We start from the raw sequence: 15,970 nt of genomic DNA on the forward strand, positions 1-15,970 counted from the left end.
AATTACAGCAAATGAGATTAGAAGTCATGTTTAATCCCAGAGACTTTTGTAAGGCTGTGGAGAAAAAATAGAAACAGAGTTAACTGTCACTAAGCTTATCTTCTATTTCTAGGGACTGGTTTCTTATATAAATTGTAGCTTTAGGAAAATGCCAAGTGAGGCTATTAAGTAAATTGACTAATAGAGCTGAGGGGGGAAAGGCAAACCACCTATGAAGCAAGTAGAAATTCAGGCCGGCACAGGCATAAAAATTAACTAAGCTTCAAGAATCCGCACATAAATTCCACTTGCATCTCTACCTAGGTTCAGCATCATATTCAGCCATTCCCAACCTGGCATTGCCCTAAACTTGCTTCAACAACCTTAAGAGTTGTCTAGAACACTGAACATGGCTGGTTAGAGGGAATGTGTGCCTGAGAACAGAAGGACAGGAAGTCATGAGCGCATGAAGGTCCCACAGCCTGCTCTGGAAGCTCTACTTAGTGTTTACATCTGTGCATGGTCATAGATGGCTTCTTATGCTAGATAAAGATCATTGCATTATGGGCAAGGAACTGGACGACCACCCCAGTGTGTGAGGTGAGCACCCAAGGAGGTGAGTGGGTATAATCAAGACATAAAGGAGACATAACCAAGAGTGATGGAATGGTGGAGAGAAGGTCCTCTAAACAGTTGCCATCATAGACAAGCCTTCCCAAGTTGAATACTAGGGTCTGGGTTCAGCTAACTGTTCCCACTAGAGGAAGCCTGCACAAGGACTTCTGCTAGCACAATAGGGCTTCCCCACCCACCCCACATCCTAGTGGAAGGTGGGGAGGGACATGCATGATCTACTGACTCATCCCAAGTCTTGCTAACTCACACCAGCCAGGGTGGAGAGAAGGGCAATGTTCGCTTCATCATTACACCAGCTCCAGGCTGAATCAGGCCCCTCACAGGAGAATGGAGGAGCTTAGGAGCATTTCCCGGAAGCACTTTATTGACTGAAAGAAACAAGTGTAGGAAAGGGGGGGCTGTATTTATTTATTTTATTAAAAAATCTATATTGCTGTATCCCGAAAATATGTCACAGTGGTTTAAAACAATATGAAAACATAAAACCAAACAATAAAATTATAAAAAGTTACAAACAAGTAAAAAACAAAAATAAATTAATGGACATCAATGGTCATCAATGGACCATTGTGAGGGATGATGAGGATGATGATTTTATTTACGATGTGTATTCCTCCCAACTAACTGGGTTGTCCCAGCCACTCTTGGCAGTTCCCAACAAAAAAAATAGTAAAAACAAAATACTCTTAGTTGCCAGCAATAGGCCTGGCAGAATAGAAAGAGTTTTTTTGTTTTTGTTTTTTGTAAATAAGTTTTTATTGATTTTACAATTTTATCTTCAACAATTATTCTTCATAAGAAACACATAACCAAAAAAAAATTTAGACAGAAACATAAGACATTAACACTTTTTTCATTGTATAAACATCATTTCTTTCTTTTTGGAGGTTCTCTTTAACCTCCTGACTTCCTTCCATTTCCTTTTCTGTGAGTTTAGCCATTTCAGCATAGTCCATCAATTTCAGTACTTAATTTCAGGGTTGTGGGTTCAAGCCCCACGTTGGGCAAAAGTGTAGGGGGTTGTACTAGATGACTCTCGTGGTCCCTTCCACCTCTACAATTCTATGAATTGAAAACAATGAAACTATAAATGCCAAGAATCAAATGTTGAGAACCAAAACCTCCCTTCAGCACTCTCGTGTTATTTATTGTTAATTAGATTGTTTCATAGGGCTTGTGGCAGGTAGTGATGAGCAGATCCCTACCTTTCATTTTGGAATCTGTTGATCCCAAGACAAACGATTACTCAAACTGGATCTCATTTCACTGTGACGAGATTATCAGGTGTGCAAAAAGGTCTCATCTCCCAGCCACCTTTTAGCCTCTAAACCCTCACCTAACTACTGCTGTGGATGTCAGTAGCTCTGGGGGAAATTGCATCACCCAGGCCTTTTAGCTTCTAGGACAGCGCTTCAAAAGCAAAAGGAAGATGGAGACACCTCCTCTTCTTCTGGAAGCAGCCAGGCAAAGAAGTGGGAGGGAGGAAGAGAGGGTTTCCGGGGGAGGGGGGAGGGAGCGGGGCAGAAGGTTTTGGTGTCTTATGTGAGAGACAGCGGGACAGGAGTTGAGTTTTTCTCTGGCTTAGTTCAAAATCTGAGTGGAGAGAGATGTCGTTGGTTGGAAGGCTTTTCTTATGTTTACTGCAAGCATTTTGCGTTAAAGAGTTACTTTCTGAGCCAAGTAGTATGAACTATGGTGGTATCTCTAATGGCGAAATATGCTATGTCCTTATTTCATTCTAACTTCCCCAGCTGTCCTGCAAGGTAGCAGAGACTCAGCAAATGACCGAGCAATCGAGTAGGGATTTGAACTTTGATCTCTCATGTAGAAATCCAACATTCTCTGTACTGCACAGCTAAGTTTGCAAGTTCACACAAGGTTGCAGACTAATCTAAGCCACTAAAAAGGAAGGAGGGGTTGTTTGTCTGGATTGCAGCTGAACTGAAATGTGCATTCTTGGGCAAAACATCCTCTGCATGGCCATTTTGATGAGCATAGAGCTTACACAAACCCGCACACAAGCTCCTAGGAATTGAGGTTGTTGCAGCCAAAGTGGGTATTCAGTAAAGAAATGCAACTAAGGAGACTAGTGACATACTTTCTGACACACCCGTTTTATGTGGACATTTTTAGGGCTGAGTTGACAGGTTAACATTTGGGTCCGAGTTGAAAGCTGCTCTGTTGTACGTATGGAATATCTTAATCATTTGGCACCCCTTGGCTATTAATTTTTTAAAAACTGCTATTTTACTCTCATCATTGTTGCTGCAGAAAGATGTTGCATCCCATTGTGTATTCTCTTTGTTATGCTGCCATTGTAGCATACTTAAGTTTCTCCCAGAAATGGTGGAAGGGGTTTGCACCGTGAAGAGCCCTTACCATCATATACAGAAAACAAGTGTTTGGATGTAATGTATGCAGCTTTTAAACCTTCCTCTTTAAAATGTGCAATATTTATAAGCACTTTGCAGTCCCTGAATATCTGCTTTCTTGTCACAGCAAATTAAATACAAGCAGTTCCAAAGGCAGTGTGCTGGTGGACCCACAATAAAGGCCAAATCAATATTTAGACAGCTTCAGGCTACTGAGATTCTGCCAGCTTCCACACTTGCCAGCAAGCCTTGCTTGCATTCATCATGAAAGTTGCTGTTTATGTACTTGAAACATTAGTGCTGGTCTGAAATGCTTCTAAGAGTCCTCCCTGAGGGCATCTTTTAAATTTGCAGAGACGCCTGCTACAGTACTTCAAAATACAGCGTTACTACCCAGTGCCTCTTGTAAATTGGTGTTGTGTTGTTACTGATACAGGATTTTTGTAGATACAAACACGCCACACTGATTCAGTCCTCTTACCTCCCTGCTTCCCCCCCTCCTGGATTTTTTTGCCCTTTGTTTTTAAGAGCAAGCAGCTGTCTAGGATGCAATGTGAACAACATCACAATACTGCATGCAATATCCTCTGGAGGAAGACACATGTAGCAGATGTCTCAAATGCCATGCTTTTGGGGTGCTGAAAGTCTTGAATCAGCTTGAAAGAAAAATGTACCGTGGAATGTTCTGAGTCAGTGAAATTTCTTTTATTTTGCCTAAATGGCATTGCAAGAGGTACTGGTTAAAACATACTTGGAAGCTCTTAGGCAAGACTCTACTTGTTTTGCAGTTCTCCCACCTAGTGGCTGCATTAGATAACTACAGATTGTATATGTATATGTATATGTATATGTATATGTATATGTATATGTATATGTATATGTATATGTGTGTGTATACACACACACACACACACACACACACACACACACACACAGACACACACATACAAAGGTGACTATGGGGTTGGGTTGTGGTGCTCATCTTGCTTCAGGCCAAGGGAGCTGGCATTTGTCCACAGATAGCTTTCCAGTTCATGTGGCCAGCCGCTTTGGGCACAACGGAACACCGTGACGGAAGCCAGAGCGCACGGAAATGCTGTTTACCTTCCCGCTGCAGCGGTACTTATTTATTTGCTTGCACTAGTGTGCTTTCAAAGTGCTAGGTTGGCAGAAGCTGGGACAGAGCAATGGGAGCTCACTCTGTTGTGTGGATTTGAACTGCCGAACTTTTGATCGGAAAGCCCTAGGCTCAGTGGCTTAGACCACAGCGCCACCCAGGTTATATATATATAACGTGCTGAAGACCCAAGTGACATTTTTAATATCTGAGTTTTACAAATTGTTCATAGAATACATATATTATCTGAGGCAGAGCCAGCCCTAAGCTGAGGCACAGTGAGGCAGCTGCTTCAAGCAGCAGAAGCTGAGGTGCAGGGAGCTGTGAGTGCCATGACCCCTATGATAGCCTGCTGCCCTCAACTTCAGTTGAATACACTGTCCTTTCATCAGTACTGCAGTAAGATTCTACCACCAGTTCCAATTGGCTTATGTATGTGCCTTCGCGGACGGTGCCATTTATCTTTTGCCTCATACAGCAAAACGTCCTGAGCCAGCCCTGATCTAAGGGGGCTGCTCTGGCTAGCCAGTCACTCCATAGAATCATAGAGTTGGAAGGGACCCCAACTGCAATGGGGTCCAACCGAACTGCAATGCAGGAACCTATTTCAGAAGCATCATTATTACGTATCATCACATTTTCCTCCTGTCAGGCTCACAGCAGAGATAGTTCCCAAGTTGTTTTAGGGAAGGGGGAGCACAGTTCAAAGATAGAAACCTTATCATCATCATCTCCTTATACACCCCTAATTTTGACATAGTCAAATTTATTTAGGTGAAGGAACCCCATGCACCAGAGCACTTGTAGACCATAAATCTATCTGAGAGTGAATTCAATCAACTACATGGTTAAGGCTAGAATTATTACTTCTTCACAGTGGTGCTGAAATCTGGAGAAGCAGGTGCATGTTAACTTTGTATTTCACTGTGTATTGGGAGGCTATAGCTGGCTTCCCTATGTTGTTAGAGAAACCATGATGTAATATAAGTGTTTAACTAAATCCTTATCTGAACTCAACCAGAGACTCCAGCATTTGTGGGATAGTTTCCTATACAATTATTCAAGTTGTCTCCATGCTTAATGTTCTCTGTCTTCCCACTTCTATTGCATACTCAGACAAACCCCATGCCCTTCTCCAGCTTTTTATTGGTACCATTTAATACTTAGGTTGTTCCAGCATAGGGAACTTTGTTTTCACTAAACTAACCATTATAATAATATATTCCATTTCTTTGAAAACCCAATAAACTGTTGAAGAAGAATAAAGGATTTTGTAATTGGCATAATTTATTCTGATCACAGAGTGAAGTCAGCCTAGATTATGGCAATGTTGTGAAATTGGTGAGATTCGTGCACTCATTGGAAACTTAGCAGCATTCTTGAGTTCATTAAACATATAAATACCATTTGCCACATATCTCATCTCTCTTTAAGTCATTTGTTGGAAGTGATGTTTAGCTCATCCTCTAATATGAAGTGTGCAAGCAGCAGCAGGGCAGGCAGCATTCATGATTGGAAGTAGCATTACTGCTGACTTAAGGAAAGATTAACTATTGGACGGTGGTATTTATGGACATTAGAACTGTTGAGTTATCTAACTACACTTGAGGGGCTTGGGACAATAGCAGTGCTGATGGTAATGCTGGCAATTTCCCTGTGTTTTTGTTCTTTTGCAGGTCACTGCCAGGGGATTTGGCCCATTGTTACAGTTTGCCTACACTGCTAAGCTGTTACTCAGCAGAGAAAACATACGAGAGGTCATCCACTGTGCAGAGTTCCTGCGCATGCACAACCTGGAGGATTCTTGCTTCAGCTTCCTTCAAACGCAACTCCTGAACAATGAAGATGGCCTGTTTCTGTGCAAAAAAGACACCACCTACCAGCGGATGCATGAAGACGAGAACTCCGAGGGAGAAGAGGAGGAGACAATGGAGTCGGAGACTTCCAAGATCTCTTGCCCAAGGGAGAGAACGCACCCAGAGCCCTTTAACTTTGAATCGGCCAGTTCGGGAGCGGACAAGGAAGAAGGGATGCTGCCCGACTCTGATATCTTGAACGATGGCAAGGACAGTTTGGACAAAGAAGCAGTGACGCGGTTACCCAGATATAAGAAATACCAGATGGCTTGTACCAAGAATGTCTACAATGCATCACACATTAGTACCTCAGGTTTTGCAAGCACATTCAGTGAAGAAAGTTCTGGCGATAGCCTCAAGCCAGAGCTTCCTGTAGGGCAAATTAAAAGTGAGCCTAGGAGTGAGGAGAATGATGAAGAAAACATCACGCTTTGCCTCTCTGGAGATGAGCCTGACATCAGGGATAAAGAGGGGGATGTTGAAATGGACCGGAAGCAGCCAAGTCCCACCGGAGCTGACAGGTCTAAAAGTGTTTCCTCCCCTTCCTGCCTAAGGTCTTTCTTCAACCGAACAAAAAATGTAGACTTAGTTGGCTTCCCCAGTACTTCCCAACAGCACTTTGCCAGGAGTCCAGCATGCCCTTTCGATAAGGGGACAACTCAGGGTGACCACAAAACTGATTATGTCCCTTTCGCAGGGAATTATGGACTCTCCCAAGCTGTTCAGAAGGATGCTTCCAATTTTACCGTGGGATCGCCTCTCAGGGGCCCTGGCTTTGTTGAAGGTCTCTGTAAGCAGGAAGGTGAGGTGGACAGGAGGAGTGTTATATTCTCTTCAAATGTTTGTGACCAAGTAAACACTTCGGTGCATTCATATTCTGGCATGAGCAGCTTGGACAAAGATCTCACCGAGACTGTGCCAAAGGGTCTCTGGGCAGGAAGTAGCCAGTCCCTTCCCAGTTGCCAGACCTATTCTCACATTGGACAGGCAGCTGATCTCTTACCAGGACGGATGCGGCCGAACACCAGCTGCCCAGTGCCAATTAAAGTTTGCCCTCGCTCTCCTCCACTAGAAACCAGAACGAGGACCTCCAGCTCATGTTCCTCCTACTCGTACGCGGAGGATGGCAGCGGGGGTTCGCCATGTAGCCTCCCTCTCTGCGAGTTTTCATCTTCCCCCTGTTCCCAAGGAACTCGGTTCCTGACCGCTGAGCATCAGGAGCCGAGCGTGATGGGAGATGGAATGTACAACCAAGTCAGACCCCAGATAAAATGTGAGCCATCCTATGGAACAAACTCTAGCGATGAGTCTGGATCGTTCTCTGAAGCAGACAGTGAATCATGTCCTGTGCAAGACAGAGGACATGAGGTAGGGCTCGTGATAAGTACACCTGTTAACACGTCTTGTTACCAGTTCAATAAGCCTGTTGTTCTCTTAAATGGCATTCCTTGTATACAGAGGCAGAGAATAGCCTGTTTTACCTCAGTTTTTCTTGACATTGCAGTCAGGCTAATGGGGGGAAATGCATGAAATAGGTGGGGGGGGCAGTAAAGACCCATCATATGAAAAGGTTCATTGCAGCCCTAAAGCATTTTCTTTTCACTAACTATAGTTCACCCAAACTACAGTTTGTGATCTGCTTCTAACCATGGTGGAAGACTGCTGCTTGGTGTTAACTATAGTCAGCAAGAATGTTGGTACAAAATATTTTTGTATATGTTGCTTGTGTGCCAAGATGTGATGCTAATCATACTCATCTCCAAAACTGAATCGGAGAGGGCAGTGCCTATGCAAAGGGATGGATATAGTATTTGCTCATCTGTTACTGCAGGACAGGGGAAACCCCTGTAATTTTTTCTTCATGGACACCTCCTGAATTCTGAATTCTTTTTTAAAAAATGGATTTGTTCCCAGAAAGATTTGTCCCAGTGTCCATTTTCAAGTATAGTGACCCTGTGTGAATTGGCAGGTTGTCCTCTCTCAAAAAGTTCTCATGGATTGAAGGAAATGATCATACAGACACAGGACTTATTTTCCACCCAAATCTAGCTAAGTATTGGCATATGGTCACAATCAGCTCTCTGCCAGAAGATAATATGAAGTGGCACTTCAGGCAGCAAAATCTGGCCACCTTTAAATAGTAGCAAATTGCTAGTTACATAATTTACAATTTTATTTTAGCTTTACTGCTGCTGGGGGTGGGGGAAATCTCTGCCTCAGGCACCAAAATGTTTTTGGCAAGTGCTGCATGTTATTTAATGTAGTTGGCAAGTTCTTTTCTTTTCTTCCTATTGGTTTTATCACCCTTGGAGGGACATAACGGAAGAATAAAGAGTTTAATGGAGAAAAAGGGAAATGCTGTTAACTTCAGATTCAGCAGTCGGACTTCTTATATGTACTAATGCTAACTTTATCGAAGATAGTAGAGATAGTGTACTCTTTGAGAAGTATCCAGTTTATAAATTTATAAAGAATAGGAAGGCATCTCTTTTCAATACTGACTTTCTTTCTCTTCCCACCCCAGTCCTTTCTGTCACTTTAAAACAACTGGGTTGCTGTTTTGCCTTTTTGTTATATTCCCTTTGGACTGTCGCAAGTGAAATCTAAACTTACTACATCTTAAAAGCAAAAGCTTTCTAGAGAATATTAAAGAAAGACAGAAAGCATTAGTAGGTTGTTCTTCCAAGAACTGTTTGTGCCAGGGGAATTGCATTCATCTTGTCTTTCATTTAATAGCATCTCCCTAACTGGGGTTGATATGTTCCTTTTCAAAAGAAATATATCTCAAAGGCAGTGCTGTGAGACAATTCAGTTGGCCTACTGAGAATTCTAAAGGCCAACCATGAACTCTTAAATGACAGTCCTAAAGCATTTGTGTCAAATTGCATTACAAATAGCTACTCGTGTATATGTATGGTCATAACCGAATATGAAGGACCTGATTTTCAGAATAGCTCAGCTAATATTATCAGAGCTACCCAAACCTAAACCTGCATTTAACATTTAAGAGAACGATGAGTAATGTGTGAACCCACTGCTTAATCTTATCTAGCTTTTCCGCTTGTAAGCTGATGGTGCTCTTCAACCAGAGCCCTGCATCCCACCCTTCAACACATGGTTCCAGGGTAGGTTTCGGCGAAAACCAAAGTACAAAGCAGGAATAAAAATTACTGTACTCAAATGAAAATACTTCAGTTAAAAACAACAAAATACGAATCCCTTTATCTAACAAATCCGTATCGCCACTGCTGTTGGAAGGCCTGGTAAAAGAAAATGGTCTTTGCTTGAGATCACAACCCATCCAGTGTCGATGACTGTCTAGCCTCAAGAGGCAAAGCTATTCCAAAGCTGGGATGCTACCACATAGAGCTAATTTGAGATTGGATCAGCGTTAGCATTTTCCTGGCCAATGGAGCAACACAAATTGGCTCCTCAGTTGTATTTTTTAAGTGTTCCTGTGTTTTGGGTGCAGCTTTGGAAATCTGTTTAAGGCATAAAAGCAGGATTTCAAAAAGCAAGATATTGAGAACACACTCACTGTAATACAGTTGTGTGCTTGTAGTTATTTCAATCACTCTGTCACAAAGCTGTTTTGTTTTTCCAGGAGGGGAAAGGCCAAGACAACACTGACATCGCCCAAATTACACGGGAAGTGGCTTAATGCAGATACCGTGTGACTATAAGCCCTATTCAGTCATTCAAAGATCATGTGGGAGCATATCCCTGTTCCCACCACCTGTGCACCACCTGTGCCCCAAACTTCCCATGTTGAATGGAATGGTCTGAAGAGGGCTTCTAAGTGCATTTAGCTGAAAACACTCGTAAACTTTTCTAAGGGTGATGGCAGTTTATAAGCACATTCTGCCAAATGCACAAGGAATCCCTCCCCAGACCTTCCAACTCAACATTGGAAGATTGAGAGTGGAGCTGGTAGTGATGAGGACATGAGGGGGCCTAGGCTGCCATTTTCCCCTTTCCTGCACCCCCTTCACCCTTCACGCCCCCGTGCGTTAACTGAACACTAGAACATATCATTCATGTAATTATTATGATGTACAGGAGGCCACCCATGGCCATGCCATGGCCTGGTTCACAATAGCATTGTTGACATTGCGTAACTTGGTTTAATTGAATGCACAGCCCTCAGGTTGCTGGCTGCTGTTGGGGATACCTTGTGAACCTGGGTGCATGTGATGATCCCTGCACAATAAATGAGGAACTGAATTACACCCATCCTTTTTTCTTTTTTTCTTTTTCAAAATTATACCTGTGAAATTCATGAAATGACAGAGCACATTGTGCAGTAATGCACAGAAAAAGGAATCCCCAGATCTTGAATGACTTTTATTTCATGCTTTTTGTATGTGTGTCATAAGGGTAACTTAACCATCCCTCATTGTTATATGTCACCTTCTATGCAGCTCACTGTGAGTAGCAATGACATTAGAAGGCAGGTACACATGTCTGGACTTGCAATATTTATGAGGTACATTCTCCCAAGAAGGACACTGCTGTGAATTTTAAAAAAGAAAAAATATCTGGAGGGTGTTTTTGTGATTTGTTTTTTAAACAACATATATCTGAAGAAAGAAATGTGCAATGATTAATTGTGCAGCTATTTAAATGTTAAACATCAAAACTTTAAAGCTTTTCTCTTTAGGCTTATTGGTTGTTGTTTATAACATCACACTGGAATTGTGAAGCCTGTACAGTTGTTTCTATCTCGAAACATCTCAGATCATTTGTTAAGATGTTATTTACACGGTGCAAGACCCAAACCAGCAACAGTTTATTTTTAAACATCCTCTTTTTATAGTCATCTCACCTCAAGGTCTGTTAATGTTTGATAAGATTCTTGAAAACACATTTTTCCCCAGCTTATACAAATGGATAGGGAGATGGTCCATGGCCAATCTAAAATTAACAATGGCACCACATCTTAACTGCTGTGCAACAACCACTTCCTTTTTGTTTTATTTTCTAGGGAAAGAAGAAAGTGCCAAATCTGTGAGCTTTGCAATATTGTAAATGAATTATTTCAAATATGTTACATTCCTTCTCTGTAACAAATATATGGGCAAACTTCATTTACATCAGCTGTCAGAGCTGGCTCTAGGTCCCAGCTCACAGAGGACCAACGCTAGCCGGTAGTAATGTACAAAAGTCTTTATTGAAGTACAGTTTCCATTTTCAAACCGGAGCGCCCCAGCTCTACGTATAGGGTTTAGACCGGCGAAGCTCCATCTGAATCTCCGCCCCCTGTACACCAGTTTAAGACTCTAGCCTTACTCCACCTCTTCCGTCTCTCCTTTCTCCTCTGGGTCCTGCTACCCCCCGGGGTTCCTTCCTTCCTGGATTCTTCTGACGCTGACGTTGACCCCCCGACTCCTCCCGCTCTCTTCGGCGGGCTTTAGGACCTGGCTCCCTATCCGGGCTGCCAACTGCTGCACCCTCCTGTACATTTGAACTTGGCGCGCGCGCGCAGCCTTCAACCTTCCTCTCGACCGTTTCCTCGCTCTCCGATGGAGGCGTGGCCACTCCTGGCTCATGTCCTCCCGCTGGTAGTCCGCCGCTTGATCCCGATGCCTGGGACTCCTCCCCCCTACTGCCCTCAGGTGTGGACGCTGGTCCGGATTTCCAGCTGCTGCTCTCTGAGTCCCCTCTGGCCCCTTCTTCCTGGGGTGTCCCCCTAGGCACCCCCCTTGCCCTGACCATGGGAGCCCCTTTCTGTGAATCTTCCGATTCACTGGAAAGACTCAGAGACCTCAGACCGCTGTCATCGCTGACATTTCCTTCGGACTCCTCCCCCTCGCTCTCTATTTCCTCCCTCTCCTGTGCCTCTGCTCCTGAACCCCTGACATCAGCTATTTCTGTTCTGAATGAATAATTTGGGGGAGCTTCCAGAGCAACTGTATATTGCAGACCCAGGCACAGAGAAGCCATGAGGGACTTGTGCAGACAGCGAATGAAGACCAGGAGACAGGTGTTAGAGTGTAATTAGGCCACAACCTTATTGACTGCAATCATATAGGTTTGCCATAGGCACTGGGCATGTATCCATTGCCATAGGCATTGGACATGATCCATTGATCAACGAGTCGTCCTGCTGGTTGACATGCTTTCTTTTGATAGATGCAGTGCACCAGTGTTAGGGATCTGCCATGACATGAACCACTTCCAGTGGACCTTGTTCAATCACTGGCAGGGGGCATGGTTGCTTGTCAACCCCTGAGCTGGACAGCAAGCAGTGCCCTCCAAGATCCCTTAAGGAGATCCCACACTTGGATAGGGCAAGGGGGCCCTTCCTGTGCCCATTCCTGCTAAGGATCCAGACCAATGCTTCTTCCTCCCTAAAGTTGCAATGTTTGCTATGAAGTCCGCAACACCCCCAGACCCAGCCCAATATGTCTGTGAAAAAATTCCTCCCTGGTCCTTACTCTACTGCAGTTCCATGGAGGGGGGTCACACATATATGCAGTTACTCACCTCTGACGTGGAGTGTTTATGGTCCAAAGGGCATTAAAAGGAAGCCAAACATTCTTCATAATCACTAGTCAGCAGTCTTAATAGTCCACATCACTGTGTCGAAGGTCAGCTTCTGTGTATTCAAACAAATCATTGTTTTCTCTGGCAGCTCTTTTCTTGTTCTTTCATGACCTGCAGCAGCAGTGTGTATTTTGATACGGTGCCATCTTTGGCCTTCATTGGTGGGATGTGAGGGTGAAGTCCACTGTGCAGAATGTGTGGATGCATTCCTGTGACTGTGGAGTCTGTAGAATTCTATGAGCAAATGTCATACGCAAAGAAATGGAACGAAATAGTTGCTCTTTATGCTTTCCTATGTAGAAAAAACTACACTGTAGTGAATGCCACATTATGTGTAACTTTCAGGGTTGATGTTTAGGGGCTGACATGGTCCGGTGTTTGCCAAAGACCCACACCCAAACAACAGGGGGTACACTAATGAGCCTCCTGGACCTGCTCCTCTTCTTTATCATTGCAACCTGCTTGTTTGTTTACCTGCCTCTTGCTCTGGCCCAGACAGCAGTAGTGGTTAGAATTTGCAGTTGTGCGCATTGGGTAACCCCCCCCCCAAAAAAATTAATTTTTCATATTTGTTTATGTGAGATGAATTGGCAGTGATTGACCAGGAACAAGATCTTGGGGTCATAGTGGATAACTTGATGAAGATGTTGACCCCAATATGTGGCAGCTGCGAAAAGGATGGGTTCCATGTTAGGGAACCTTAGGAAAGTGCTTGAAAATAAAACTGTCAATATAATAATCTTACTGTGTTATATAAGCACATTATACAAATCCATAGTGAGATTGCACATGTACTACTGTGCTCAGTTATGGCTCCCATGATATCGATATAAAATGATATCGTTGAGCTGGGGAAACATCAGAAAGGGGCAACCAAAATGATCAAGGGGTTGAAACAATTCTCCTAAGATTATGTATGGTGTGCAGAAACTGGGTAGAGAAATAAACCTTTCTCCTTCCCTGATAATACTAGAACCAGAAGCTGAAAATTGGAAGATTTGGGAGAGACAAAAGATAGTACTTATCCACCCAGCACAAAATTAAACTATAGAATTCACTCTCACAAGTTGTAGTGATGGCTACCAACTTAGAGTAAATAGAGGATACGGTGAATTCATGGTGGCATAGGGCTAGATCAATGTTTCCCAAACTTGGATCTCCAGCTGTTTTTAGACTATAGAATGGGAATTGTAGTCTGAAAACAGCTGGCAATCCAAGTCTGGGAAACACTGGACTAGATGGCTGTGTTCTACCCCCATTGTTGAAGGTGTTGTACCTCTGAATACCAGATGCTGGGAATAACAAGTGGGGATAATGCTGTTACTCATGTCTGGCTTGCACGATTCCCATAGGCATCTGGTTGCTGATCATTGGGCCTGATCCAGATGTGTCTTTGCTTTGATCCAGCAGGCTGGTTTGAATGTTAGGAGGAGGAGTAGATGGCACTGTCATCCATTGTCCATTAGCTCACTGCCTGGCAAGCAAGCAGGTGGCAGTGGTGATGAAGAAGACGAGCAGCAGCTGGTGATGATGATAGCAATGAGGAGTTAGTGAGAGACCAGGGCCTGTTTGGGTTTCTTGCTCAAGCACCCTCCAAAACCTAGTGCTAGCACAGGTGACATGCACACTATTTGTTGTATTAAAACAGGCAGAAAGGTTTGAATTGGCTTCTAAAGTAATAGTAGGTATCTCTGTCTCCATGTATTTGACAGCATCCATACTAAGTACTAAAATCTGCAATGAAATATCAACAAGAGTTTTCCTCAGGAATCTGTGACTAGATGACCCTTGGGTTCTCTTCAAACTCTACAATTGGCAAAAGAATATAAAGGCTTTCCTCGTTCTGTTTACCCATTTCTAAGTGCAGTCTTTCTTTCAGTGTGAAACTTAAAGGCCTGGCACCACCTCGTGGCCATTGTGGATAACTGAAACAAGCAAAGATGCATTCACGATGTATTCTAGCATAGTGGGCTGTTTTCGTACATAAAAGGACGAAAGATGTCAAGGCACCTTGCGGACTAATTGGTTCCTTGTAACATGACCTAAAACCATAAGATCTATCTTGCTAGATCAGTATTCTTATTCATTTCTAGGAATAGTCAAACTAGGTGCCTCTAGAAACTCAGAGCAAGAGCTTGGTGTTGCACAGTCTACTGCTGTGAGGAATACTACTTCCGAGAATGGAGCTTCTATTCAGCTGTGGTGAATAGCTGTTAAGAAACCAGTGCTCCATTAATTTGTATGATTCTTTCCCAAGGAGTAGCTTCAACCTGTGGTCCTTCAGAGGTGATACTACAATCAGTGGTGGAGCTTCATGCTCTAGCACTGGGGGGCAGAGAGCAGGCGGTGGCAGAGCTGGCATGTGTCCCAGGGGTGTGGCATACTGGCCATAGGGATATGGCGCATATCCTGTGGGCGTGCTGTGCATCCTAGGGGTGTGGTATGCCACCCATAGGGGCGTGGCACATGTCCTGGGGGCGTGGCGTGCATCCTAGGGGTGTGGTGTGCTGCCCGTTGGGGCGTGGCACCCAGCGCGGGTGGGGGGCAGCCACGATGGCACCCCACCAGGATCGCACTGGCGGGTGCGGTGCGCTCCCCCTGCACGCCTCTTCCTCTACCAGTGACTACAATTCCCATAATCCCTGACCATTGGCCATGCTTGCTAAGGCTAATGGGAGTTGGAGTCATTGCAGTGTCTGGAGGGCCACAGGATCCCTATTCCTATGCTACATTATCTAAGATAGTAGTCGCCATAGTGTCTTGGGGAAGTAAAATTATGCCTTGTTTGAAGAAGTACTTCCTATTGTCTGTCCTGAACCTGCTGCCAAGACCACCACTGTTGATTCCAGAACAAAAGGTGTGGGCAGAGATGGGGGTGGGGGGATTATGTTTCTTTCCATGACATTCTTTCTTTCTTGTAAATAAATGATTTTATGCCATCTTTTCTATAAATTAGAATAGTGACTTTAGTGTTCGGTTGTAGGAAGGGTATTCCCAATATATTGATTATTTCGGGCAGCAATCATATACATACTTACCTGGGAATAAGTCCCATTAAACTCAATGGGATTTACTTATTTCTTTTAATGGGATTTACTTCTGAGTAGATATGCTTTGTTTGTTACTATGTTACACACACACACACACACACACAGTGGTACCTCAGTTTTCAAACGTCTATGTTGACAAACATTTCGGTTTTCGAATGCCGTAAACCCGTAAGTAAATGATTCGGTTTTCGAACACACCTTGGAAGTCGAACATGCCATGTGGCTTCCATATTGAGGCTTCCGTGTTGAGTTTTCGGTTTTTGAACGTTTCAGCAGACGAAATGTCTTCCAGAACAGATTACGTTCGAAAACTGACATGTGTGTGTGTGTGTGTGTGTGTGTGTGTGTTTGTGTTTATTGCCCTGTGATCTTCAGATGAAGGGTGGTATAGAAATTTAATAAATAAAAATAATA

General features: G+C 43.7%; 1 protein-coding gene and 1 long non-coding RNA gene across 10 annotated transcripts in view; one reads left to right on the forward strand and one right to left on the reverse strand.

Moving 5' to 3' along the window:
- BACH2 (BTB domain and CNC homolog 2) overlaps nt 1-15,970 on the forward strand; it is a 227,025-nt gene that overhangs the window by 201,568 nt on the left and 9,487 nt on the right. For all 9 annotated transcript variants that reach the window (XR_014509535.1, XR_014509536.1, XR_014509537.1 and 6 more), the window contains one exon: nt 5,781-7,328. Coding sequence is in view for 3 of the 9 variants with exons in the window: in XM_083433472.1 (XP_083289598.1) it covers nt 5,781-7,328 (1,548 nt within the window). In the remaining 6 variants the exon portion in view is untranslated. The remainder of the gene's footprint in view (nt 1-5,780; nt 7,329-15,970) is intronic.
- Nucleotides 10,469-13,996, reverse strand: LOC310674403. Its single transcript, XR_014509562.1, has 3 exons — nt 13,783-13,996; nt 12,447-12,740; nt 10,469-10,874 (listed from the first exon to the last, which is right to left on the reverse strand). It is a non-coding gene; the product is annotated as an uncharacterized lncRNA (long non-coding RNA).

This window comes from Podarcis tiliguerta, assembly GCF_965153285.1.
Source record: "Podarcis tiliguerta genome assembly, chromosome: 3".
Classification (NCBI taxonomy): domain Eukaryota; kingdom Metazoa; phylum Chordata; class Lepidosauria; order Squamata; family Lacertidae; genus Podarcis; species Podarcis tiliguerta.